This window comes from Gorilla gorilla, chromosome 11, assembly GCF_029281585.2.
Source record: "Gorilla gorilla gorilla isolate KB3781 chromosome 11, NHGRI_mGorGor1-v2.1_pri, whole genome shotgun sequence".
NCBI lineage: Eukaryota > Metazoa > Chordata > Mammalia > Primates > Hominidae > Gorilla > Gorilla gorilla.
In genome coordinates this window covers 144,813,987-144,840,162 of record NC_073235.2, presented here as the reverse complement: position 1 = coordinate 144,840,162, position 26,176 = coordinate 144,813,987, and the positions used below count along the sequence as shown (strand labels likewise).

Sequence of the window (26,176 nt, the reverse complement as noted above, 5' to 3'; positions counted from 1 at the left end):
GGGAGGCTGAGGTGGGAGGATCGCTTGAGCCCAGGAGGTCCAGGCTGCAGTGAGCTGGGATTGTGTTGGAACAGGAATTAAAAGAAATTAAAGAATGTGTAAGCAGAAACCGAGTTGTATGTAAGGAAACCCAGTTCCCCTGAGAAAGAGAAAGAGCTGGAGCCCTTTAAAAATTGACTGCCTGTTTTTCCATGGCTAGTGAGCCTTATCTCTCCTCCTCTCCCAGGCATCGTGAAGACCCTGTTTCTCTAGCCGTGCAGCTGCAAGGTCACTAGACAGATAAACTCAAGTCACAAAACATGTTTTTCTTTGAAAAGTGAGAAATGATGTAATGCATGTCTCAATTAATTAAATAACTACCTTTGTTTGTCACTGCTGTAATATGCTTCTCCCTGCACAGATCTCCCACCACCCCACAAAATACTTAAAAGGTAACTCTGTTCAGGGCTCAGTCTTTGGGTGTTAATCCGACTGGGCTGGTGCTCCTAAATAATAAATATCCTCCTCAACCCCATCAGTCTCTCTGATTCCTTATCAATCCGGAAATATTTCTGGGGGTTCATCCGGGATTGGATGAACAGATTTACTCTCTCCTTTGCCTGTGGCACTAGAGCCCCAGGGCCAGGGAAGACCCAGCATCCAAGGTGCACCACGGGGGAGCTTCACCCAGATGGAAGCCAGCTCTCCCCACGTCCCGGCGCCCTGTCCGGCAGCGCAGCGGAACCAGGGATGGGGCTGTAGGATGATACCAGCACTTCGGGAACCATGGTAAGGAGTAAGGGACCAAGGCAGGAAAGCCTGTCCCACAGGGATGAATGGGAGCTTGATCACCTCCCAGGGACCAACCACTAATCCAACCCAGAGCAGCTGGGGGCGGCAGGAGTGGCCTGCCAATTTGGATGAACCTCGCGTCCCCACTAACAAAGTGAAAGTGGTTCACTGGATCTGGAGACAGCAACTGGGAGTGTGTGGGTGTGTGTGAACCTACCCGGGACATGAGAGAGGCTAGTTTCCTCCAATAAGGAGTCCTGGGGTAGGAGTGGTGTGTGTATGTGTGTGAATGTAGGAGCCTAACTAGGCTCACCCGGGACACGAGAGAGGCTCGTTTCATCCAATGAGGAGTCCTGGGGCAAGGGAGGTGTGTGAAAGTGTGTGAAAGAGACGGTCTCGGGAGAGGCCAATGCAGGGAGTGACGTGGGGAAGCACAGATCCCTCAGTGCAGGCTGTGTGCTCCGAGGTGAGTGCGGGGGAAATCAGACATAGGACGCTGCATACGGCAGATAAGACCAGTCTACAGCCGCAGCAGGCTGTGAGACGGGAAGGCACATGCCTGGCTAAGCAGCGTCCGAAACTCCAGGACCAGGTCTGGTGGACCGAGGTGAGAAAGTGAGAGTGAGAGCGTGCCGCAAGGGAGGAAATGGGAGGGAAAGTCTCTAAACCAACTCCTTTGGCGTGCGTGATAAAGAACTTTAAAAAAGGATTTAGAGGTGATTATGGGATGAAACTGGATGCTCAGAAGTTAAGTGAAATAGACTGGTCTGCTTTCAATGTGGGGTGGCCCTCTGAAGCTACAGTAGACAGGGAATTAATTGGCCGTGTGTTTAAGGTGGTCATTGGAGTTGGAGGACAACCAGGATACCCAGACCAGTTTCCCTATATGGACAGTTGGCTCATTGTGGCACAAACTTGCCCCAGGTGGCTACAGCCCTGCCTAGAGGGGTATTACAAGGCATCAGAGGCCCAGGCAGCCCAACCAAAGAAAAAAAAAAAACCAAAAATAGAAACAAAGAGATGGCTCAATGTGTAGCTGACACAGTAGCAGAAAGTAACCCTGGATTTGCTAGAGGGTGTGGCCAAGGAAGAGGCCGAGGAAGAGGGCAGACAAGACAGGGAGAGGAAGCTGGTCCCGGCTGGACAGGAACCAATGTGCAAGGTACAGACCAATGGGCCACTGGAAACATGAGTGTCCCAGAAAGGAAACGGATGGAGATGATGGTCAATGGTCTAACACCCAAGTGTGGCGTTCCGTTGCTGGTCATAGTGCTTCAAAGGCAGATCCTGATCTGACTGGCTCAGCGGGGGCTGAGAATTTTGAGGACTGAGACAGACTGGGCTCCATCTTTTTAGGCCCCGGGGAGCCTGTGGTCTCTATGGAAGAAGGGGGCCAATTAATGGATCTTTTGGTCAATACTGGTGCTGATTTCTCTGTGGTAACTCACCCAATTAGCACCCATAGAAAGAACTATGCTGCTATCATGGGAGCTACTAGGGCCAAAGACATGACACCTTTCTCCAAATACAGGAGATGTGTTATTGGAGGACAAGAAGTGCAGCATGAGTTTCCATATATGCCAAATTCTTCAGTGCCCTTGTTGAGGAGAGACTTGCTCCAAAAACTGCAGGCACAAATTTCCTTTACACCTAAAGGGAATGTGACCCTGGAGATAGGGAAGCCAGAGGCAATGGTATTGACTCATGGCTAAGTGAATGCAGCCCTACCTAGCAGTTTGTTGTAGAACGCTCACAGCTCACGCCAAGAGAGAAATCAGCTGCGCTAGCAGCTACAGAGTTAAAGGGAAAGTCACAGAGGCTCGTAGCACCACTGAGCCAAAAGCAAAAGTAAAAATCAGCTGCCCTGGAAGCTATGGGGATGAATGAAAAGTCTCAGAAAAGAAAGAGAAAAACCGTTTGCAAGAACCACAGGAGGGAATAGAGACCACTCCTCCCTATATTCCAATCTGCCCCCCTTTACCAAAGCTAACTGCACCTAGGGAGTTAAGTTCAAACAGATACACGCTCCCAGTCTCACCTGAGAGGGAGAAATCAGAGCTCCGGGAAGTTAAAGTGAAAGGCTCAAAAAGTCAGGCAGGCCGTCTCAGGCCTGGCCATGCCCAAGTTATACTTACGCCTCTTAAGAGGACAAGAGGACCCCCACCAGGATCCGATGATGCAGTCCAGCTTCAGCACCTACAAAGGTGCCAAGAAACATTTCTGCAAAGGCTAAAGGAAGGTAAAAGAGAAAGGCAACCAATATAAAAAATCTCAGAGGACAGGCCAGGCGCGGTGGCTCACACCTGTAATCCCAGCACTTTGGGAGGCCGAGGTGGGCGGGTCGCAAGGTCAGGAGATCGAGACCATCCTGGCTAACACGGTGAAACCCCGTCTCTACTAAAAAAATACAAAAAAATTAGCCGGGCGTGGTGGCGGGCGCCTGTAGTCCCAGCTACTCGGGAGGCTGAGGCAGGAGAATGGCGTGAACCCAGGAGGCAGAGCTTTCAGTGAGCCAAGATCACGCTGCTGCACTCCAGCCTGGGTAACAGAGCGAGACTCCGTCTGAAAACACACACACACACACACACACACACAAAACCTCAGAGGTTCTCCAGGGTGCAAATTAAAAGCACCAGTCAGTTTTATAACAGACTTTGTAAGGCATTTTGGTTGTACACTCCGTTTAACCCTGAGGCTGCTGAAAATCAGCACATGGTGAATATGACATTTGTAAGGCAGGCCCAAGGAGATATCAGGCATAAATTACAGAAGTTGGAAGCTCCGCAGGCATGAATGCTACTCAGCTTATTAAAGTGGCTACCAAGGTGTACATTAACCGAGATCAGGAGGCTGATCAGAGGCTTAAGAAAGGCTAATTTACTAGCAGCAGCCCTTACAGGAAGAGAAGCTAGCTTTGCAAGAAGGCATGGACGTGGGCGTGAATGCAGTCATGGAAAAAGCTAATAAACTGACTTTAGAGACTGAATACCCTAAACCGAGCTACACTGCTCCTCATCAAGTCAGTGCCAAGAGGCCCCCTTCATTGCTGTGTGGACTTGGTAGATAAAGTGTTCTCAAGCCAGAGAGATTTACCAGATCGGCCCCTCGGGGACTCAGACATTGAATATTCTACTGATGGAAGCGATTTCACACTAAAGGGAATCCACCAAGCTGGGTATGCAGTGGTGACTTCGGACTCAGTAGTAAAGGTGCAAACTTCTGCTTAGAAATCAGAGCTGATAGCTCTGACAAGAACTCTCTGGCTAGGAAAAGACCAAAAGACAAATATTTACAAAGATTCCAAATATGCTTCTGCCACTTTGCATGTTCATGAGGCTATTTACAAAAAAAAAAAAAAGCCTTTTAACTACTAAAAGTAAAAAAATAAAAAGCACAAGGAAGAAATTCTGCAGCTCTTAGATGCTGTACGAGCCCCAAAAGAGGTGGCCGTGATGCCCTGCGAGAGGCACCAAAAAGCAAGAACGCTAAAGGCTAAAAAAAATAGAAAAAATAGAAAGGCAAAAAGGCAAAGCAGGCTGCAGTGACAACTCCACCTTCTAAAGAGGAGGCCTTAGCTATGCCTCTCCTCCCGGAGATTCCCTCCCAGAGATCCCAAGCGCCCCTGCAAATAAAAGGGCTTGGTTTGCCGAGAAAAATAAGAACTACATTGAAGGACGGTAAAAATTCTCCAATGGGAGGCCATACCTGAAATGGTGACCACGATTTGTAAAACAGTTCCACCAAGGAACTCACATGGGAAAAAAAAAAAACAGCACTAAAGACATTATTAAGGCATCACTTCTATGTGCCATGGCTCGCTGCTATTACTCAAGCCATTTGTAAACAAACAGTGTTTAACTTGTGTTCAGAACAATCCATAACAAGGGCCTACTTGGCCCCCAGGAGTGCAGGAAACATGAGCCAGCCATGCCCTGTGAAAAGCTGCTTATGGACTTTGCCAAATTGCCCTGAAAGGGGGGCTGTCAGTGCATGTGGGTGTTCATTTGCACCTTTTCAGGATAAGTCGAGGCCTTCTCCATCTGGACAGAGAAGGCACTAGAAGTGACTTAGGTGTTGTTAGGAGACATTATTCTCAGATTTGGACTGCCTCTAAGATCAGACAATGGACCAACATTTGTGGCTGCAAGAGTTCAGGACTTAACTCGACTATTAAAAATAAAGTGGAAACTGCATACATCCTACAGGCCACAGAGCTCAAGTAAAGTAGAGTGCATGAACCAGACACTCAAACAGCTGCTGAAAAAATTTTGTCAAGAAACTCATCTAAAATAAGATCAGGTCTCGCCCATGGTCCTCCTCCAAGTCAGGTACACCCCCACCAAAAAAACTGGGTATTCGTCCTGTGAAATATTGTTCAGAAGGCTGCCCCCAATCATTAATCAAATTAGAGGGGATTTAAAAGAGTTAGGAGAGCTAACCCTTAGAAGACAGATGCACTCCTAAAGGAGTGACAATGCAAGAGATGCACGGCTAAGTATTAAAAAAAAAAAAAGCCTGTAAGTCTAACAGACCCAGTACACCCTTTCAAACCTAGGGTCTTTGTTCAGGTTAAAAAATAAAATCCAGCCACTCTAGGACTAATATAGGATAGGCCCCATATTGTGATCAGGAACTGATCAACATGTTCAAACAATAAGAAAATACTCATATTAAATGTAAAGATTGGTGGGACACAGTGGCTCACGCCTGTAATCCCAGCACTTTAGGAGGCCGAGGCAGACAGATTATCTGAGGTCAGGAGTTGGAGACCAGCCCGACCAACATGGAGAAACCCCATCTCTACTAAAAATGCAAAATTACCCAGGTGTGGTGGAGCATGCCTGTAGTCCCAGCTGCTTGGGAGGCTGAGACAGGAGAATCCCTTGAACCTGGAAGGCAGAGGTTGCAGTGAGCTGAATTTGTACCACTGCACTCCAGCCTGGGCGACAGAGCAAGACTCTGTCTTAAGTAAATAAATAAATAAATAAATAGTATCTTATACATTTAAAGCAACCCTAGGAAGCAAATCAGGGAAGGTTCAAAAAAATGAATAAGGGAGTAAGAATAGGAATAAAGAAAGAAATTGAAATCCCGGTGATTAACATTTTCGTAGCCTGTTCAAATGTAAGTATGTAGTCTATTCTGGGATCACTGTGATTTGGGGTTTGCGCTCTACCTCTTAAGCTATTTAAAACACTGAGAAGGCAATATTGGAACTTTCATTTTAATGAAATATTCAGAATTTTGATTAAAATAAATAATAAATTACACAAGTTTACAAGTAACAGTTAAATATTTAGGGACATGTACTAAGTTTTACAAACAGTACAAATATTTAAGAGTGTTGATTGGGAGTAAGGGAATGTCAACTGCCAATAAAGTGGAAGATGAAAGAATAGGACTTTAAACAGAGCATATTTAGTTATGGGTCTCTGTCTCCTCCCCACACAGAAAAACTCCCAGACATTCACGACTTCATCCACCCTGCCTGGCAGATAGGCCATATTTCCTGACCCCCTGGCTCTTCACCTCAAAAGGTTTATCTTTCCACCACACTAGCAAAGACCCTCAGGACACACGACTCATACTGCCAGCTAAGCATCTACCCTGAGGGACAAGGCAAGCACACACTAGGGCAGCTGGGCCATCCTGGCCCTAATCCCTCCAGCGGTGTCCACACTGAGCATTGCAGCACTTGTAGAAGGTGGTCATCGGCTCATCTGCAGAGCGGGTCTGAAGCTGCATGAAGTAAGCACGAGGATGTTCGCATTTGGGACACGGCTCTGGCAACGAGAAAAAAGAAGTTACCACATTTAAAAAAAGATGATGCTCATGACTGTCAAAAGTAGGTATTACTTAATATGTGGGAGGCCAAGGTGGGCGGATCACCTGAGGTCAGGAGTTCGAGACCATCCTGGCCAACATGGTGAAACCCCATCTCTACTAAAAATACAAAATTAGCCAGGCGTGGTGGCGGGCGCCTTTAATCCCAGCTACTTGGGAGGCTGAGGCAGGAGAATCGCTTGAACCCAGGAGGCAGAGATTGCAGTGAGCCAAGATCGTGCCAGTGCACTCAAAAAAAAAAAAAAGAGTAGGTATTACTTAATATCTTTTTTTTTTTTTTTTTTTGAGATGGAATCTTGCAGTCACCCAGGCTGGAGGGCAGTGGGGCAATCTCAGCTCACTGCAACCTCTGCCTCCTGGGTTCATGTGATTCTCCTGCCTCAGCCTCCCGAGTAGCTGGAACTACAGGCGCCTGCCACCACACCCGGCTAATTTTTTTGTATTTTTAGTAGAGACGGGTTTTCACTATGTTGGCCAGGCCGGTCTCGAACTCCTGACCTCGTGATCCGCCCAACCTCAACCTCCCAAAGTGCTGGGATTACAGGCGTGAGCCACCGTGCCCAGCCTACTTAATATCTTTAAAGATGATAAAGAACCTCCCTGCTCATTTGATCCCCCTTGACAAGGGTAGATCTACAAACAGTGATGTCATTCCCACTACACTCTAACACTAAGGGAATCTGGGACACCTGTGACTCACACACTCTCCCCCTCCCCTCCCTGAGTCCCATGGTTCTTCTCAAATCCAGCTGAAGGCTGGCTGGAAACGTAACATGGAAGGTGACTGTTTTGGTCCATTTTCTGCTGCTGTAACAAAATGCCTAAGACTAAGTAATGGTTAGATGGTGGAAGAGTTTTGAAGTAAATGCTGGGAAAAGCCTGCATTGTCAAGAATTGAGCATTAAGGGCCGGGCGCGGTGGCTCATGCCTGTAATCCCAGCACTTTGGGAGGCCAAGGCAGGTGGATCACGAGGTCAGGAGATCGAGACCATCCTGGCTAACATGGTGAAACCCCGTCTCTACTAAAAATACAAAAAATTAGCCAGGCGTGGTGGCGGGTGCCTGCAGTCCCAGCTACTCGGGAGGCTGAGACAAGAGAATGGCGTGAACCCGGGAGGCGGAACTTGCAGTAAGTCGAGATCACGCCATTGCACTCCAGCTTGGGCAACAGAGTGAGACTCCATCTCAAAAAAAAAAAAAAAGAATTGAGCATTAAGGGCGATTCTGGTGTGGGCTGAAAAGAAGAGAAGAGGCCGGCCGGGTATGGTGGCTCTTGCCTGTAATCCCAGAACTTTGGGAGGCTGAGGCAGATGGATCACGAGGTCGGGAGGTCAAGACCAGCCTAGCCAAGATGGTGAAACCCCGTCTCTACCAAAACTACAAAAATTAGCCGGGCGTGGTGGCAGGTGCCTGTAATCCCAGCTACTAGGGAGGCTGAGGCAGGAGAATCGCTTGAACCCGGGCAGCATAGGTTTGCAGTGAGCAGAGATCGTGCCACTATACTCCAGCCTGGGCAAAAGAGACTCCATCTCAAAAAAAAAAGCCAGGCGCAGTTGCTCAGGCCTGTAATCCCAGCACTTTGGGAGGCTGAGGCCAACAGATCACCTGAGGTTGGGAGTTCGTGACCAGCCTTATCAACAAGGAGAAACCCCATCTCTACTAAAAATACAAAATTAGCTGGGCGTGGTGGCGCATGCCTGTAATCCCAGCTACTCAGGAGGCCGAGGCAGGAGAATCGCTTGAACCTGGGAGGTGGAGGTTGCAGTGAGCTGAGATCACACCATTGCACTCTTCAAAGCGATTTCACTTTGAGAAACTTACCCTACACCTGACAGAAATGGCTTCAAACACTCTATTTCTGACATTAGGTAAAAAGATTTTTTTTTTAAGACAGTCTCGCTCAGGCTGGAGTGGCATGGTCTCGGCTCACTGCAACCTCCGCCTCCTGGTTCAAGCAATTCTCCTGCCTCAGCCTCCTGAGTAGCTAGGACTACATGCACGCGCCACTGAGCCTGGCTAATTTGTTTTTTTTTTGAGATGGAGTTCTGCTCTTGTTGCCTGGGCTGGAGTGCAATAGCACGATCTCAGCTCACTACAACCTCTGCCTCACAGGTTCAAGCAATTCTCCTGTGTCAGCCTCCCAAGTAGCTGGGATTACAGGCAGGCACCACCACGCCCAGCTACTTTTTGTATTTTTAGTGGGACGGGGTTTCACCATGTTGGCCAGGATGGTCTCGATGTCTTGACCTCGTGATCCGCCCACATTGGCCTCCCAAAGTGCTGTGATTATAGGTGTTAGCCACCGTGCCAGCTGCTAACTTTTTCACATAGCAGATTTGTATGTTCTTTTTTTTGACAGAGTTTCGCTCTTGTTGCCCAGGCTGGAGTGCAATGATGCAATCTTGGCTCACTGCAACCTCCACTTCCCAGGTTCAAGCGATTCTCCTGTCTCAGCCTCCCGAGTAGCTGGGATTACAGGCGCTGCCACCATGCCTGGCTAATTTTTTGTATTTTTAGCAGAAACGGGGTTTCACTGTGTTAGCCAGGCTGGTCTCGAACTCCTGACCTCAGATGATCCGCCCACATTGGCCTCCAAAAGTGCTGAGATTGCAGGCGTGAGCCACCACACCCAGCCTATATGTTCTTTTATAGGGGGAAAACCACAGTACTAACCATCAGTTATCTCTCTCACCTCTCAATATAACTTACATTTAGGGCCTTCCCCTTTCCTCTCCTGGCCACATCTATCTCTACCAGACATGCAATAAACATGTATTTTACCCAATCTGCAGTTTAATGCTCACTGGTATTAACTTCTAAAAATCTATATTAGAACCGTGTATTAGTCCGTTCTCACACTGCTATGAATACCTGAGACTGGGTAATTTATATAGAAAAAAGGGGTTTTGTTTGTTTGTTTTGAGACAGAGTCTCACTCTTGTCACCGAGGCTAGAGTGCAGTAGTGCGATCTCAGCTCACTGCAACCTCTGCCTCCTGGGTTCAAGCAATTCTCGTGCCTCAGCCTCCTGAGCAGCTGGGACTACAGGCGAGCGCCACCACACCCGGCTAATTATTTTATCTTTAGTAGAGACAGGGTTTCGCCATGCGGGCCAGGCTGGTCTGGAACTCCTGACCTCAAGTGATCTGCCTACCTTGGCCTCCCAAACTGCTGGGATTAACAGGCGTGAGCCACGACACCCAGCCAAGAAAAGAGGTCTAATTTACTCACAGTTGTGCGTGGCTGGGGATGCCTCAGGAAACCTACAATCATGGCGGAAGGAACCTCTTCACAGGGCAGCAGGAGACAGAATGAGTACGAGCAGGGGAAATGCAAACGCTTATAAAACGATCAGATCTTGTGAGAACTCACTCACTATCAGGAGAACAGCATGGGGGGAATCCGCTCCCATGATTCAATTACCTCCCACTGGGCCCCTCCCAGGACACCTGGGGATTACGGAAACTATAATTCAAGATGAGATTAGGGTGCAGACACAGCCAAACCATATCAAACAGAAAGAACATACTTTTTTCCTTAGACTCTTATTTTTATTAATCTACTCATCATTGCCATTATCAAAGCTATCACCTGTTGAGTGCCTCTTATATACCAAGCACGGTATAATTCACTTTATGCTCTCGAGGTCTACGAATATGGATTAGCCCCAGAGAAGTCAAGAGACCCAAGGAAGGTCCTACAACAATACAAGGTTGCCCTGAGAATCTGACCCGGGCCTGTATGACTCCAAGGCTGGCACAAATATTGCTTGTCTGACAGATTATTAAACAGTAACAAATACAAATAAATTATTCAAGAACCATTTTCTATTTTTAGAAACCTACATCATTTATATGACATCATAGACTCTGCCATGCAGTGGCATCAACAGCCTCATAATTATCCACAGTTCAGCAGCAGAAACAGTTTTCCCTCTTACCTGCAGTAGAGTCAACATTCTCCCAGGCAGCTGCTCCACCAAGCACATCATCCACTTCTTTCAGTTTTGGGTACTTCCGATTTGTTACCTAACAAAAACAACACTTCAGACTCCAAGTAACTGAACAGCACAAACCTGGGCTGCCAAACCTTAAATTTCAGGATTACATAAGAGTTCACTCGGCTGGACGTGGTGGCTGACACCTGTAATCCCAGCACTTTGGGAGGCCGAGGCGGGCGGATCACGAGGTCAAGAGATCGAGACCATCCTGGCTAACACGGTGAAACCCCGTCTCTACTAAAAATACAAAAAATTAGCCCGGCGTGTTGGCGGGCGCCTGTAGTCCCAGCTACTCAGGAGGCTGAGGCAGGAGAATGGTGTGAACCTGGGAGGCGGAGCTTGCAGTGAGCGTTGTTCGCACCACTGTGCTCCAGCCTGGGCGACAGAGCAAGACTCCAGCTCAAAAAAAAAAAAAAAAAAAAAAAACGAGTTCACTCTTCCTGTAGTTTCAAACTCCAAACTCCCACAACACAGTACAAACTGGAGTAGCATGCAAACATTAAGGCTGACGTAGCACCAACATATTCTAACTGCTAAAAAGTAAAGGTATTCTGGCCAGGCGTGGTGGCTCACACCTGTAATCCCAGCAGTTTGGGAGGCCAAGGCAAGCGGATCACCTGAGGTCGGGAGTTCGAGACCAGCCTGGCCAGCGCGGTGAAACCCCGTCTTTACTAAAAATACAAAAATTAGCCGGGGATGGTGGCAGTCGCCTGTAATCCCAGCTACTCGGGAAGCCGAGGCAGAAGAATTGCTTGAACCCGGGAGGCAGAGGTTGCAGTGAGCCGAGATTATGCCATTGCACTCCAGCCTGGGAAACAGAGCGAGACTCTGTCTCAAAAAAAAAAAAAAAAAAAAAAAAGGCCGGGCACGGTGGCTCACGCCTGTAATCCCAGCACTTTGGGAGGCCGAGGCGGGCAGATCACGAGGTCAGGAGACCGTCCTGGCTAACACACGGTGAAACCCCGTCTCTACTAAAAATACAAAAAAATCAGCCAGGCGTGGTGGCGGGCGCCTGTAGTCCCAACTAATTGGGAGGCTGAGGCAGGAGAGTGGCGTGAATCCGGGAGGCAGAGCTTGCAGTGAGCCGAGATCGCGCCACTACACTCCAGCCTGGGCGACAGAGCGGGACTCCGTCTCAAAAATAAAAAATAAAAATAAAAAAATAAAGAAAGAAAGCACACAATACATTACATAATATATTAGAAGGTAATAAGCCCTATGGAAACAATTACAAAGGGAAGGAGGATAAATTGGAAGGAGGGGCTGAAATTTAAAATACGGTAAAGACAAGACCAATGAGTAAGGTGGCGATCTAGGGGAAGAGTGAACTGAGCAACAGCAAGTGCAAAGGCCCTGCTAGCACCATGTGCACGATGAGAGATCGTCCAGGAGGCGGTGTTGATGCGGCAAAGGGCAACAGGAAGGGCATTAGGACTTGAAATCGGAGACGCACGCAGGGGAGGGGGTCAGTGTCAGAACCTGGAAGGCCCTGGGAGAACTCCGGCTTTTCGTCTGCGTGAGCTGGAGAAGAGCCGAAGGTTTCTGCGCACAACACGGACCTGCGTGCCTCAGCTTTAAGGAAATCACCGTGGCCGCTGCTGTGAACGCAGAGAAGGGCGCAACCATGGGAGCAGGAACCCAAGGAGGTGGGAAACGGTGGGGCTTTCTGAGTGTATTGGAAAGTAGAGCCCACAGATCTGCTGCAGACCAGAAAGGGGCGCGAGAAAGAGCGGACAGAGGCAGACGCCGGGGCTGGCGGCTATGGAGCAGCAGTCGGAGGAAGCGGAAGGCCTGCGAGAGTCGCCCGCGGCCCAGCGCCGGCCTTCGGGTCCCACCTTGCGGGTGATGTTGTGCACGTAGGGGCACGTGTTGCAGGCGAAGCGGTGGCAGCGTTGTCCCTCCTCCACGATCAGCCCGTTCCCGCAGCCGGGGCAGAACAGCAGCATGGTCTCGAACTCCGCAGGCTCCAACTCCCTGCGGCTCCCACTGCCGCTCAGCGCCGACGCGCCGCCCGCCTCGAGCTCACATTGGTCCTGGCAGCCTCCCCGCCCGCCTCGAGCTCACATTGGTCCTGGCAGCCTCCCCGCCACACCAACCAACCAATAGACAGGGCGATTCCGCGCTCGCAGCCCTGCTGCAGGCCGTCTCGCACTTGTCATTGGCCACTGCAGCCGCCCCACCCCTCGGCGCGCCAATGGCTGGGCGGCCTCGCTGGGGCGGGCCGCAGTTCGTGCGCGTGCGCGCTTGGCCTCCCTAGTGCGGACTGGCAGTGCGGGCAGAGCCCCGCTGAGAGGTGCGGCCCTGGAGGAGACGGAGGCCGCGGGTGGGCCCGAGGCGCAAGAGGAAGATGAGGACGAAGAAGAGGCGCTGCCGCACTCCGAGGCCATGGACGTGTTCCAGGAGGGTCTGGCTATGGTGGTGCAGGACCCGCTGCTCTGCGATCTGCCGATCCAGGTGCGTGCGTGCGGGCGGGGGCTGGGGGCGCGGGAGTCGTCCCCCCAGGGGCCGGGCATCCGGGCGCCGGCAGCCTCCAAAGGTGCTGGTGGGAGGCTGCGGCCCAAGGCTGAGGAAGGCGCCTCTGGGCGTAAACGAGGGTTTTAACCTTGGCCGGGCGCACTCGCCTGGGGCGCGAAGCTTACAGAGGAACCAAAAACCTCATTAGTGAGTGGCATTAAATGACATTTTAATGTAATTGTATTTAGGGGCCTCGGGGGACAGGGTCTTGCTGTGTTGCCCAGGCTGGAGTGCAGTGGCGTCCTCCCACCTCAGCCTCCCGAGTAATTGGGACCACAGGTGCGCGCTACCACACCCGGCTAATTTTTAAATATTTGGTACAGAGGGAGTCTCACTATGTTGCCCAAGCTGGTCTGAAACTCCTGGGCTCAGGCGATCCTCCTGCCTCGGCCTCCCAAAATGCCGGGATTATAGGTGTGAGCCACCCCCCGGCCTGTAATACCTTTAAAAGTCAAAGCTGATGCAAAAAAAGAGCCTACGGTAAACGAAAAAGCTTAGTTTTAAGTAAGAGCAAGATTAGTAGTACTGATTGTTCCATTTGCCTCAAGCGTCAATCATGTGTCGAAGCATCAGTATCATGCTTTGGGACGATACTGTCTTTTTATTTATTTATTTATTTGAGACTGAGTCTTGATCTGTTTCCAGGCTGGAGCGTAGTGGTGCGATCTCCACTCACTGCAACCTCCCCCTCCCGGGTTCACTACAGGCACGCGCCACAACGCCCGGCTAATTTTTTGTATTTTAGTAGAGACGGGGTTTCACCATGTTGGGCCAGGATGGTCTTGATCTCCTGACCTCATGATCCGCCTGCCTCGGCCTCCCAAAGTGCTGGGATTACAGGCGTGAGCCACCGCGCCCGGCCAATTTTAAATGTTTTATATTTTGCTCATCATGGATATTTTAATTGCCTTGTATTTCTTAAATGTTGTATTAAAATATTCATTGTTATTACCGTGTTTTGCTGCCCCGGTAAATTTTGCACACCTGCTTTACTCAGTCCCGAGCCCTGGCCTGGGTCCTGATGATCAGGGATATACTCAGGGTGAACCGACAGGCCCCTACCCACCCCTGGGGGCAGGTCCTCATGTGAGTTTATTCTCTTGCCTGTTTCTTAGCACCTGTTTCCCCCAGAGACTCTGTCCACTATGGACATTAAAATGTGAGTGGAACATGAGATTAGGGCTCTGATGAATTGGGAAACCGTAACATACGGGCAACCACCCTTCCTTGCCCTTCGTAAAATGGGGCACCACTTTTTGGCCACTATCGGCTTGTTCTTTGGTGTTGCTCAAGGTGGTAAAGAGAGCCAGGGTTCCCACTTCTGCCCTTGGTCTTTTGTAGGTCACTTTGGAAGAAGTCAACTCCCAGATAGCCCTAGAATACGGCCAGGCAATGACGGTCCGAGTGTGCAAGATGGATGGAGAAGTAATGCGTAAGTGCTGCCCTCCTCCCTTCAGGTTATGTGGTCCAGGCTTTCACAGCAGGAAGATGTAACAGTGCTGGTCAGCCTGCTCAGAAACTCACAGGCCATACCCAGGGGTACTGGGGCAACCACAAACCTGCCCTGTGCACAGAGGTGTTGGTTCCTTTCCTGCCATCAGAGGCTATGGCTTTGGGTTCTCACCATGGATCTTCTCCCATCTGTGTCCGTGGTTGCAGCCGTGGTTGTAGTGCAGAGTGCCACAGTCCTGGACCTGAAGAAGGCCATCCAGAGATACGTGCAGCTCAAGCAGGAGCGTGAAGGGGGCATTCAGCACATCAGCTGGTAAGTGGAACAACATTCCCTTCATTATAGCCCTTCCTGGGGCTAGTGCCCTTCTTGGCACTGTCACCAGGCACCACCTGGAAACAGCTCTCAGCTCTGCATGAGTACAGCACCACTGAAGTGATGAGCTCCCTGTCACAAGAGTTCAGACAGTGCGGGTCGTTCTGTGCCTGGGACTCTTGCCTCGGCCATCCCCAACATTCTGCTCTTCCATCGGCATCACCCCATCCGAGCTGCTGGGTATCTTCACTTGGGGACACCGTCGGGAATTTCCAGTGTGTCTGGAAGTGGCCTCCCTAGTTATGGATGGTACACCTGTAGGGGCTCCCATCCCCTTCTCACCTGGGTGCTGTCAGCCCTCACTCTCCTATTGGATCAACTGTCCTGTTCACTGAGTCTCAACACTGTCACCTGTTGTATTAGCAAGGTGCGCTTGGCCAAGCCGCCCCAAACAGCCCTCTGAGAACAGAGCCTCCTTGTAGCTGCCTCAGACCCAATTTGTACATTGTACACAACAGCCCAGGTAGGGAGGACAGCTGCCCCAGGTCCCATAGGGCTGCATGCCTCAAGCCCACGTCATGCAGAGCCACTCAGCTCACCCTGCTCAGGGCATGTGGTCTACCTGTGTTCCCCTCTTGCGGGTCCTACGTGTGGAGGACATACCATCTGACCTCTGCAGGAGAGAAACTCACGGAAGATAGAAAGAAGCTCCAAGAGTAAGTGCCGGCCACATCCGGAGCCGTAGGGCACGGCTGTTCTGTTGCTCCTTAGTCCCCCATGCTCTGCCAGAGGGCTGCGACTCCCTCTCCGGAGATAACACCCTCCTCCAAGGAGCTTCCTTGGGGCCCTCCCCACTAGGAGAATGGCAGGCAGAGGGCACCTGGAGGGGCCTTGCTGCTTCCCACCAGTGGCAGCTTAGGGCTACACAGTGCCAGGAGGGAGGAAATCAGAGTGGGCATGGAGGCGAAAGGCTGCGACTCTATCTGACACTCAGTTCCCTGCCCCAGGGACTTCTGAGTCGGAGTGCTTCTGGGTCTGTGAGAGGATGGCCACTGCTACTTCCTGGCCTTCCCAGAAGCCACACGCCTCCCCTCTGTTGTTTCTTCGTGGTCCTCCACAGCCTCAGGAGGGGAGTCACAGATATGTCCTTCTGTAGGGCAGGTGCTTTATACCTTTCCTTCTTTTTCAGCTACGGCATCCGGAATCGAGACGAGGTTTCCTTCATCAAAAAGCTGAGGCAAAAGTGAGCCTCCAGACAGGACAACCCTCTTCATCACTGGTGGCTGAGCTTTTTCCCAGCAGGAATGGGTCCTCGAGTCATCGTGCCTCTTTCACAGAAAGGACGTTGTGGTGGCCTCACCCCAGGCATGCCCAACAGGAACTGTCAGCATCAACCTGGGGGCCCTCAGGACTAGGACAGGGTGAGCCAGTGCTCCCTCCTTTCATGTACTTGGCCTGAGACTGACCTCTCCCTGGGTCCAAATGCCCTAGTCACATGGCAGACCCACGGCCTGGCCCAGTGTATAAAATAAACCTGTTTGCTTCTTAGTTTGAAAAGTAAAAACCCACAGTAACTTGGGTAGCAAAGACAGATTGCCCCATCACAGAGGTGAGTTAAGGGGAGAGAATTGGTACAGGCGAGTCCTATAGTCCAAGATGGCGCCACACCACCAAAGCCTTGAGGCCACGCCACTCCCCAAACCACACAACTGTGTTACCATGATCTCCACAGCAAGGAGGAAATAAAAGCAGAGCGGCTTTAGGGTTTGCATCCTGGAGCTCACGGTGGCAGCGAGCACAGCACAGCTGTGTGTGGGCCCTCCAGCCTCAGCCTTTAGGGTTCCCTGCAGCAGGTTCCGTGGACAGGGAGGGAGTGTGGGGTGGAAATTGGAGCTGCTAAGGGTGGGGGCGGGGTGCTTCCCAGCATGTGGGGAGGGTGTGACAGCACATCCCTAGGTCCCTGTCCCAGCGTCTGCTACCAGCCACTCTAAGGAGAAAGAGCAAGGTGCACGTGCCTGGCTGAAGGATTTCACTGGGAAGTGAAAGAGCCCGTGACTGTATCTGACACTCAGTTCCCTGCCCGGGTGAGTCAGCCACAAGGGGCCTGCAGGACCTCCCTCCACAGCTTCCAGCCAGAAACAAAGAAGGATGGGGAAGTCCTGGTCAAGTTAATGGCAGCTAAAACGCTCCCAGTCCATTTATTGGCCACATGAGGTGGTCGTCAAGAAACAAGTTAGAAGGTTATGACAAGAAGTAGTATAATAAATGCCCGGCAGTACGAGGGGTTCAACAGAAGTGAACAAGGCACAAGAAAGAGGTCTGTGTTCAGGAAACAGGCCAGTCCCCACATGGAGCAGGTGACTTTTGTAAGCCTGTGAGGCTCAGGGCTGTCGTGTCTGGCTCTGGCCTGCTGGAGCACACGGCCGCTGGAGCCCGCAGCCAGCTCAGTGGAGCTGAGCGTCCAGTTCGTACTTCTCACAGAACTTGTCAGTGAAGGGGATGCAGGTGAGGAACTCACACCACTCACAGCGGACAGGATAGACGTAGAAGAGGACCACCAGGCCAGCCAGGAGGCCCAGGAAGACCACCTGAAAGATGATGATCTGGCAGCGTTTCCGGTACAGGTCGAACTTGCCAAAGCTGATGTAGGGCAAGAAGGCGAAGGAGAGGAAGAGGCCACTGATGAACCCCGAGATGTGGGCAAAGTTGTCAATCCACGGCAGCAGCCCAAAGGTGAAGAGGAAGAGCACCACAGCCAGCAGCTTGAAGAAGGCACGCCAGGGCCGCGCCAGGATCTGCCAGCTCTGGAAGAGCTCCACGAAGAGGCAGGCCAGGATGCCGAACTGGGAACCAGCAGGACCCACCTGGGGGATGGTTGGGGTAGCTGTAAGGCCATGGGGCTGGGCAGGCCCCCTGGACCCAAGGCCTCATCTTTGTGCCCCACTTCCCATGGCCCAGAGCATATTGGGACCGAGGATCCAACTGGAGATGCTCCCAGACTCAGTGCTCGATATGGACAGGTTCACAGCAGGCTGCAGGTGCACACGGGAGGATCCCCACCCTGAGGGCCAGCCTTACCTCTGCTCGGTATGGCAGGAAGATGGCACTGGCCAGGTTGCCGGTGACACCACTCAGCAGGTAGATGATGGCTATGCGGTGCCAGCCTGCCAGCTTCTCCAGGTCCCGCAGGACAGTCATCTGGAAGCAGATGGACACCAGGCAGTGCAAGATCCTGTAGTCAGTAGCAGGCGGGGGTCGGGAGACATTCAGCAGGGAAGTGACCTCTCTGCCACCCCCAGCCAGCCAATCCTGAGGACCCTGAGACCCCCCACCCGGCCCACAGTGTCACTTGCCCGGCGTGCAGGAAGAGGGATAGCCACAGGCGGTAGAACTGGTCAGGCACCTCGGGGTTGAGGAAAGGCAGGAGCCCACACACATCATCCATGCAGTGCACCTGCGCAGAGCAGCATATCAGCATCACAGCAGCTGGGGGAGGGGAACGACGGACACTCTGCAGACCTACCTGAGAGCAGAGCGTGGCCTCCTCATGGAAGTAGCCCCTCATGAAGTCACAGTACTCCCTGGAGGTGATCTCACACCTAGAAAGGCAGGCCAGGGTTCGGAGACTGCTGCCTTGCAGAGGGGGATTGCTGGCATCCAGGGCAAGTTTCAGCCGCACCTACCCACCTTTTTTGGCCGCAAGGAAGTGCAGACCCCGTCTAACCCCACACCCTTGGTATACTGGGTTATTTCAGGATTTGGTTAGGGAGAAGGCACGCCCTAGGGCGATGCTCTGAGCCCAGAGACCAGCTGCACTCGCTGGCACGCACACGTACCTGCCCTTGGTGCCAATGCAGCAGGGCCGTCCTGTGATGACACAGTCCATGTGGGGATGGTTGGTGTGGTTCCCGGCGCTGTTTTTGGTGCAGATCTGGGTCACAAATGAGGATGAGCTGGGTCAGGGCCTCCCCCAACCTTTGGCCCCACACCACGTTTGGGGGTAGAGGCAAAGATGGGTGGGCTCATAAAGCAGAAAACGGTGTGGCTTCCTTGATTTCAAGCAGGCCACCACACTGAGTCTCTATCAAACTGGAATAATGTCACTTGACCTTTCAAGTCTCCATCTAGTTCTCTTGATCTACTTGCTCAGAGGGGCAGGCGCTGGTTGATGGACAGGCTGTGCAAAGGTCAGGTGCACAGCCTCTGAAAACGTGAGGTGGTCCCATGATGGGAATCTCTGGTATCACCAGTGGGTGGGGTGTGGCATTCTCCCCCGCATGACACGGAGGGCTCCCTAACAACCCCCAACTGCAGCTCACCGGCCACTTGGTGATGTCTTCTGGCCACTCATGAGGGTCTTCGGAGGAGGGCTCATCACACACCCTGCATGAGCCAAGTATGTGGTCAGACCCGGCTTCAAGCCCCTAGCATTGGCACCCTTCCAGCCAAGTCACCAACAAGAGGAGCCCCTACACCCTCTGCACCACAGCCCCCGGGTAAGGTGTGGACGAAGGCAGGTGAGAGAGCTGCCGGCAGGACTAACCTGGGATCCTGGTGGCAGACAGAGCCAAACTGTCTCTTGTGGCCCGCAAGCTCTGGGGCGCTGGGATGGATGGGCCACTTCACCCACACTGCCAGCGTGGACTGTGGGAGGGGGACACAGGGTCAGGTCCAGTTGGGTCAGGGCAATGAGGGGCACGCAGCGAGTCAGGAGGCGAAGGCAAAACCACTGAGCTCCTCCCTCCGCTTCTACAAGTCACCCCCACTCTTGAGATACACGTGCATGTTGGAAAAGACTCTTACAAGGAGTTTGACAGCATAATTCCTGTTAGCTGAAAATCAGAAACAACCTCTGTGTCCTAAATCAGGGAACTGGTATGGACTATGGCACTTCCACATAAGATGATGTGATGAAAGTTTGGATGAATTTTGTTAAAAATTGCTTAGTGGAAAAGAGGCAAATACCACTTATGTAAGCTTTAAGACACACGCTGGAAGAGTACACCCAAATCAAAAGACCAAATCAGATGATGGTCTGCGGGGCGAGGAGCTGGAGATGGGGGAGGGTGGGGATAAGGAGCAATGAATATGACAAGAAAGGCCTTGCGCGTAAGGACGGCGGGATGTGCCAGGAACAAGGGCGAAGGATCACTCTGCCGAGTCTATCTGAATTCTGAAGGAAAGAGCGAACACGGGGCAGACGAGGGCGGGAGTCCAGGGCGGGGAAACGCACCGAGCACTCCTCCTCCGAGGTCTGCACGCAGCCCGACCTGTCGTTGCGCACGCAGCAGGCGGAGTGCTTCTCGCGCTCGCGCGCTGAGCGAATGAAGCTGTGCACCTGCGGGTCCTGGCGCATGCAGGGCGAAAACTTGGCGCCCAGGTGGATGAGGGCTTCCTGCGGGCGAGGGAGACGAGCAGCCGCAGTCCAGGCCTCCTGCCCGCCGGGCACCTCCAGGTCCCGCCCCCGCCAGCCCCGCCCCCAGCCCCGCCCTCACCGAGCTGGGCCCGATCCAGAAGTTCTCCTGCTGCACGTACTTGACGTTCTCGTAGACCCCGCGGTTCCGCAGCACCTGGGAGGTTGGGGAGCGGGATCAGACGGGCCCCGACTCTGGCCCTCTCCTCCCAGAGCGGGTCGGGAGGGGGTCCAGTGCCCAGACTCCACTCGTCTGGGCCCAGTGAAGGCACAGGGGCTCACCGAGTCCACCGTTTCATGCTGTGAGAAGCCCACGGGCGCGATGCCATAGATGCACACGGCTAGAATGGTGACGAGCGAGTGCACGAAGGTAAGCCAGTAGGTGAAGAAGGGCCTGCGGGGTGGAGCGTCAGCGGGGGCCTCATCCCCAACCCGGAGCCCCCACCCTCCCCCAGGAGCCTCCATCCCAACCCAGGCCTTGCCTGCCGCGCCTACCTGTGGTCGTCCATGTCCTCGATCTGGCGCTTGACGAAGCTGTCGATGCGCTTGCGGTAGGTGCGGTTGGTGAGCCGTCCCACCATGCCCAGCCCATACGGCCGCTTCTCCCGGGCGAAGAGCTTGCGCACCGGCACCGCGATACGCTGGCCCCGTCGCGGCCCCGCGGTGCTCACCACCTCCTGTCGGAGCCGCACCTTGGGCTGCGGGGCTGCGGCGCCCTCCTTCTGCTTCCGCCAGCCTCGCTCCAAGGGCCTGGAGGGAGCAGGCATTCACCTCCCGCCCCAGCCCCGCAAACTGCTGCAGTCCCTCCCCGGGGGCACCAGGGCACCCTGTCTCTATCCTGGTGAATATGCTGCGCAAGTCGCCCGGCATCTGCCTTCTCCTTGCCAGTAAAAAAGCAACACTGCGGGCCTCCGGGGATGGCAGGGAGCTGGAACGGGGACACACTGTCTTCTGCAACTCAGCAAGTATCACCTCTGTCGCCTCCGCCTCCCCGTTGGATTCTGCCCAGCCCCTGGGTTCTAAGATTGCTGTCCCATTCCACAGGCAAGCCATGAGACTGGGGCCATGCCCAGCCCTGCTTCTCCCACCCCTGGTGGCCAGTGAGTAGTGAGTTCCCAGTCCCTGAGGCTACCCCTTCCATTGCCCACAGAGGTGAATGCCGATACTCGCCCAACTGTTCCTGACGGGCCCTGGGGTCTCACTCTGCCCCCCTTCCCTGCCTGCCGCACTCACAGCATCAGGTGGCTGCGCTCAAGCTCGCTGCGGTCCAGGGCCCCGCCGGTGAGGTCCGCCTGCTCCGGTGCCTTCTCCCAGTCCTTTAGCGCTGCCTCCGATGGGGACTCGAAAACTTCATCCGGGTATGTGGACAGCTCTTCGTGGATGATACCTTCCTGAGCAAACACATGAGGTCAGGGTGGACACAGGGAGGAAGGGAACGGGGGGTGGGGGGACGCCCTGGGCACTTCTTACCCGGGCAAAGAAGGATGTGTCCAGCTCATCGGGGAAATCAGTTGTGTCCTCCTCCAGAAAGCTAGCTGGAGTGAAGCTTCGACGCTGTGCCCGGCGAAAGGTGCCATCCCTGACGGAGCGGCCCTGGGGACGGGGAAGTGAGCGTGAGACCCGGCTGCTGGGTCGGCCCCCAACCCCACCTTTGGCCCCTGCACCCACTTTCATCAGTGCTGCGGCTGCCCGGAAGCTCATCTTGGCCACCGACTCTCGCTTGCGCCGCCGCGGGAGCTGGTGGAAACCTGAGCGGGAGCTGGAGAAGGAGCAGAGGGAGGCAGCACCCGGCGTGACGGGAGTGTGTGGGGCACTCAGGCCTTCCGCAGTGTCATCTGCCACACGGAAGGCACGGCCACGGGCCAGGGGGTCTATGATCTGGAGAGGAGAGGAGAGGAGATGCTGGAGTCAGGACCATGGGGGGCTCCTAGCTCACCCAGAGGCACAGAGGCCTTGCAAAGACAGCGTGACTGCTGCTCCTGACTCCTCACGGGCTCCTGGACAGCTCTATGGCCACCACTCCCACCCCACAGCACCTAGAAGTCCTGCCTGGAATGCTCTCCCATCCAGACACTGGCCCCCTGGTGCAATCCCAAGACCATGTCCCCATCCCAAGGCACCCCTTTCCCAGAGACTGTTTCAGGTGCCTTCACGAGCAGGCTGTCTGACTGCCCTTCCAGACTGTGAGCTCCCAGAGAGTCCCTTCTGCTCAGGCTGGCTGTGTCCGCAGCCCCAGCCCCTGAGAGCGGAAGGAGGGGCCTGCAGGAGGCAGCAACAGGCAGGCATACCTTCTGCATGCCCAGCTGGCACGGCCCCACGTACAGTGGGGGTGGCGTCTCGGTGCTGGTCAGCGACACGTTGTCCTGGCTGGGCAGGTCCAGCTCCCGGAGGACCTGGGGCTTCAGCTTCCCGTAGCGCTGGCTGCAGTGACGGATGCTCTTGCGCTGCCATTTCTGGGTGCTGTCACTGTCCTTGCTCACTCCAAACCAGTCGGCGGTCCCCCTGGCATGGCAGGGACTCAGCAAGGGGCAGCCAGATCACCCCCTCCCAGGCAGGGGACTTCAAAGGCCCTCCTCCGGGGCAGCATGCCCTGCCCCAGGCCTGTAGTCACTCCAGGGGCCAGGGTCTGGGTGGGCAAGGTCTAATAAGAGGATGAGCGGGTTCCGGCCACCCCCTGAACTGTTAGCCAACTCGAAGTTTCCACTAGACCGCAGCTGGCAGGCCTTGCCCGGTTGAGTGCTTCACAGAGGCCCTCACCCCACCATCCCTGAGGGGCAGTTGAGGGGAGACACTGAGTCCAGAGAAGGAGCTGAGAGCTCAACCCGAGAGAGCTTGGCCCCAGGACACCACAAAGCTCAGACAGCAGGTGCTTACAGGCCCAGGCAGGCTGTCCACAGCACTTGGACATGCAAACAAAAACACTGCCAGCACCTGCCATTAGGAGCCCCAGGGAATGCCAACCACACTGGCAGCTCCCAAGAGGCCACATGCCAAGCACATGCCAGAAAACACCAACACACTCATGACCTGTAATGAGATACCTGAGCAGGGACCAAGAGAGAGACTGGCGCTGTGGGAAGGCCCTGCGGGCAGCCCGGGGACCCAAGAGGGGCAGAGTGTGGACACGCCCAAAGCGTACTTGTCGGCTGCTAAGAGGCCAGAGCATCCGGGTGGTGGAGACAGAGAAGGAGAGAGTGAGTGCTGAAGAGAAGGGAGTGGAGCAGGGTAGTGGGGTGAGAGCCGTCAGTCTCCAGAACAGGGGGAGGGCAAGGGGATGTGGGGACCGAGACGGAGGAGGAAGCTGAAACAGGAGGGCCCTTGTTCTCATTCCCATCCTCAGTGTCCCTGCCTCTGCCCCACCAGCCCCCAGCTCCCACCCCACGGAGCAGCTGGGCAGTGCTGGTACCTGCGGATGGTCTGTGTGATGGACGTCCGGCGTTGCAGCACCAGCCGCCGGAGCTCATGGTGCGGCGAAGAGATGTGGGCTGTCTCGGCTGGCATACTCACACTCCTCAGGAAAGCCTGTCGCCTCAGGGGCTGGGCAACAGGGTCATGGTGAGGGTGCTGGACAGGGGGCACCCACAGTCCCTGCAGGCCAGGGCCTACCTGCAGGAAGCTGGGCTCTTCTGCCGTCAGGGGCACCGCAGAGGGAATGTCCAGCTTTAGCCAGGGTGGCTTCTTGCGCTGCAGGCTGCTCGTGCTGTCCCTGCGGGCCTCACTCATGGTTCCTGGCAGAGCAAGGCAGGCCTGCGGGGCATGGTGTGTTATTCAATAATGACAACGCTGACATCTGAAGACTCATTGCACCCAGACCCGGGAGGAGGGAGAAGCAGTGATGAGCCCAGCTGTGGCGCTCATGTCCCCCATTGTCAGAGCACTACCGTGTGCTCAGCACCGACTTTCTCTGTGCCTGCCTTGTTCATCCCAGCAGACAGTGCTGGGCACATCCTAGGTCCTCAGACAACATAAGTCCATGGGACAACTATGTGAGCACACACTATGGTCAGGATACTGCTCTAGGTACTTGAGGCACATTGGCGGAGAAACGAGACAAAATCCCTGCAATCCTGGAGCTTACAGTCTAGACAATAAACTTTTTAAATAAGTGAATGTATTGGTTAAAAGATGCTAAGTATGATGGGCGGGGGGAAGCAAACAACCCTAACCCTGGGCCCTGACCCTAAAACAACCCTAACCATGGGCCCTGACCCTAAAAGAACCCTAACCGTGGGCCCTGACCCTAAAACAACCCTAACCCTGGGCCCTGACCCTAAAACAACCCTAACCCTGGGCCCTAACCCTAAAACAACCCTAAACCTGGGCCCTGGCCCTAAATCAACCCTAACCCTGGGCCCTGGCCCTCACCCTAAAACAAACCTAACCCTGGCCCCTGACCCTAAAACAACCCAAACCCTGGGCCCTGACCCTAACACAACCCTAACCCTGGGCCCTTACCCTAAAACAACCCTAACCCTCAGCCCTGACGCTAAAACAACCGTAACCCTGGGCTCTGACCCTAAAACAACCCTAACCCTGGGCCCTGACCCTAAAACAAACCTAACCCTGGGTCCTGACATTAAAACAACCCCAACCCTCGGCCCTTACCCTAAAACAACCCTAACCCTCGGCCCTGACCCTAAAACAAGCCTAACCCTGGGCCCTGACCATAAAACAACCCTAACCCTGGGCCCTGACCCTAAAACAACCCTAACCCAGGGCCCTGACCCTAAAACAAGCCAAACCCTGGGCCCTGACCCTAAAACAACCCTAACCCTGGGCCCTGACCCTAAAACCACCCTAACCCTGGGCCCTGACCCTAAAACAACCCTAACCCTGGGCCCTGACCCTAAAACAACCCTAACCCTGGGCACTGACCCTAAAACAACCCTAACCCTGGGCCCTGGCCCTAACCCTAAAACAACCCTAACCCTGGGCCCTGACCCTAAAACAACCCTAACCCAGGGCACTGACCCTAAAACAACCCTAACCCTGGGCCCTGACCCTAAAACAACCTGAACCCTGGGCCCTGGCCCTGACCCTAAAACAACCCAAACCCTGGGCCTTGGCCCTCACCCTAAAACAACCCTAACCCTGGACCCTGGCCCTGACCCTAAAACAACCCAAACCCTGACCCCTGGCCCTGACCCTAAAAAAACCCTAACCCTGGGCCTTGCTCCTGACCCGAAAACAACCCTAAACCTGGGCCCTAGCCCTGACCCTAAAACAACCCTAACCCTGGGCCCTGGCCCTGAGTCTAAAACAACCCTAACACTGGGTTCTAGCCCTGACCCTAAAACAACCCTAACCCTGGGCCCTGGCCCTGACCCTAAAACAACCCTAACCCTGGACCCTGGCCCTGACCCTAAAACAACCCTAACCCTGGGCCCTGGCCCTGAGCCTAAAACCCTAAACCTGGGCCCTGAACCTACAATAACCCTAACCCTGGGCCCTAGCCCTGACCCTGAAACAACACTAACCCTGGGCCTTGGCCCTGACCCTATAACAACCCTATACCTGGGCCATGGCACTGACGCTAAAACAACCCTAACCCTGGGCCCTGGCCCTGAGTCTAAAACAACCCTAACACTGGGTTCTAGCCCTGACCCTAAAACAACCCTACCCATGGGCCCTGGCCCCGACCCTAAAACAACCCCAACCCTGGGCCCTGGCCCTGACCCTAAAACAACCCTAACCCTGGGCCCTGGCCCTGAGCCTAAAACCCTAAACCTGGGCCCTGAACCTACAATAACCCTAACCCTGGGCCCTGGCCCTGACCCTGAAACAACACTAACCCTGGGCCTTGGCCCCGACCCTAAAACAACCCTAAGCCTGGGCCCTGGCCCTCGACCCTAAAACAACCCTAAACCGGG

General features: G+C 53.9%; 3 protein-coding genes and 1 long non-coding RNA gene across 8 annotated transcripts in view; 2 read left to right on the top strand and 2 right to left on the bottom strand.

Annotated features, from left to right (window-relative positions):
- Positions 1 to 5,979: 5,979 nt before the first annotated feature.
- LOC101151284 (DNA-directed RNA polymerase III subunit RPC10) lies at positions 5,980 to 12,588 on the bottom strand. The gene is made up of 3 exons (XM_004056872.5): positions 12,450 to 12,588; positions 10,555 to 10,642; positions 5,980 to 6,554 (listed from the first exon to the last, which is right to left on the bottom strand). Exons 1-3 carry the CDS (start codon positions 12,558 to 12,560, stop codon positions 6,427 to 6,429), a joined length of 327 nt encoding a protein of 108 aa, XP_004056920.2. The 5' UTR covers positions 12,561 to 12,588; the 3' UTR covers positions 5,980 to 6,426.
- A 64-nt stretch (positions 12,589 to 12,652) lies between these two features.
- LOC101143820 (U11/U12 small nuclear ribonucleoprotein 25 kDa protein) lies at positions 12,653 to 15,031 on the top strand. The gene is made up of 3 exons (XM_055380039.2): positions 12,653 to 13,068; positions 14,470 to 14,560; positions 14,788 to 15,031. The coding sequence occupies exons 1-3, from the start codon at positions 13,000 to 13,002 to the stop codon at positions 14,895 to 14,897; spliced, it is 270 nt and encodes an 89-aa protein (XP_055236014.2). The 5' UTR covers positions 12,653 to 12,999; the 3' UTR covers positions 14,898 to 15,031.
- Positions 15,032 to 15,080: 49 nt separating this feature from the next.
- LOC134756692 (uncharacterized) lies at positions 15,081 to 16,655 on the top strand. Its single transcript, XR_010129741.1, has 2 exons — positions 15,081 to 15,609; positions 16,083 to 16,655. It is a non-coding gene; the product is annotated as an uncharacterized lncRNA (long non-coding RNA).
- A 401-nt stretch (positions 16,656 to 17,056) lies between these two features.
- Positions 17,057 to 26,176, bottom strand: part of LOC101144552 (inactive rhomboid protein 1) — a 43,653-nt gene continuing 34,533 nt past the window's right edge. For 3 of the 5 annotated variants that reach the window (XM_055380037.2, XM_063695370.1, XM_063695369.1), the window contains 16 exons: positions 23,713 to 24,053; positions 22,595 to 22,808; positions 21,975 to 22,184; positions 21,777 to 21,899; positions 21,540 to 21,697; positions 20,802 to 21,056; positions 20,589 to 20,700; positions 20,389 to 20,463; positions 20,127 to 20,288; positions 19,437 to 19,537; positions 19,213 to 19,276; positions 18,730 to 18,824; positions 18,417 to 18,492; positions 18,247 to 18,347; positions 17,972 to 18,125; positions 17,057 to 17,757 (listed from right to left, as the gene is read on the bottom strand). In XM_055380037.2, coding sequence (XP_055236012.1) covers positions 17,338 to 17,757; positions 17,972 to 18,125; positions 18,247 to 18,347; positions 18,417 to 18,492; positions 18,730 to 18,824; positions 19,213 to 19,276; positions 19,437 to 19,537; positions 20,127 to 20,288; positions 20,389 to 20,463; positions 20,589 to 20,700; positions 20,802 to 21,056; positions 21,540 to 21,697; positions 21,777 to 21,899; positions 21,975 to 22,184; positions 22,595 to 22,808; positions 23,713 to 24,029 — 2,637 coding nt within the window. In that variant the 5' untranslated portion in view covers positions 24,030 to 24,053 and the 3' untranslated portion in view covers positions 17,057 to 17,337. The remainder of the gene's footprint in view (positions 17,758 to 17,971; positions 18,126 to 18,246; positions 18,348 to 18,416; positions 18,493 to 18,729; positions 18,825 to 19,212; positions 19,277 to 19,436; positions 19,538 to 20,126; positions 20,289 to 20,388; positions 20,464 to 20,588; positions 20,701 to 20,801; positions 21,057 to 21,539; positions 21,698 to 21,776; positions 21,900 to 21,974; positions 22,185 to 22,594; positions 22,809 to 23,712; positions 24,054 to 26,176) is intronic. The other 2 variants (XM_055380036.2, XM_063695371.1) reach the window with 2 other exon arrangements.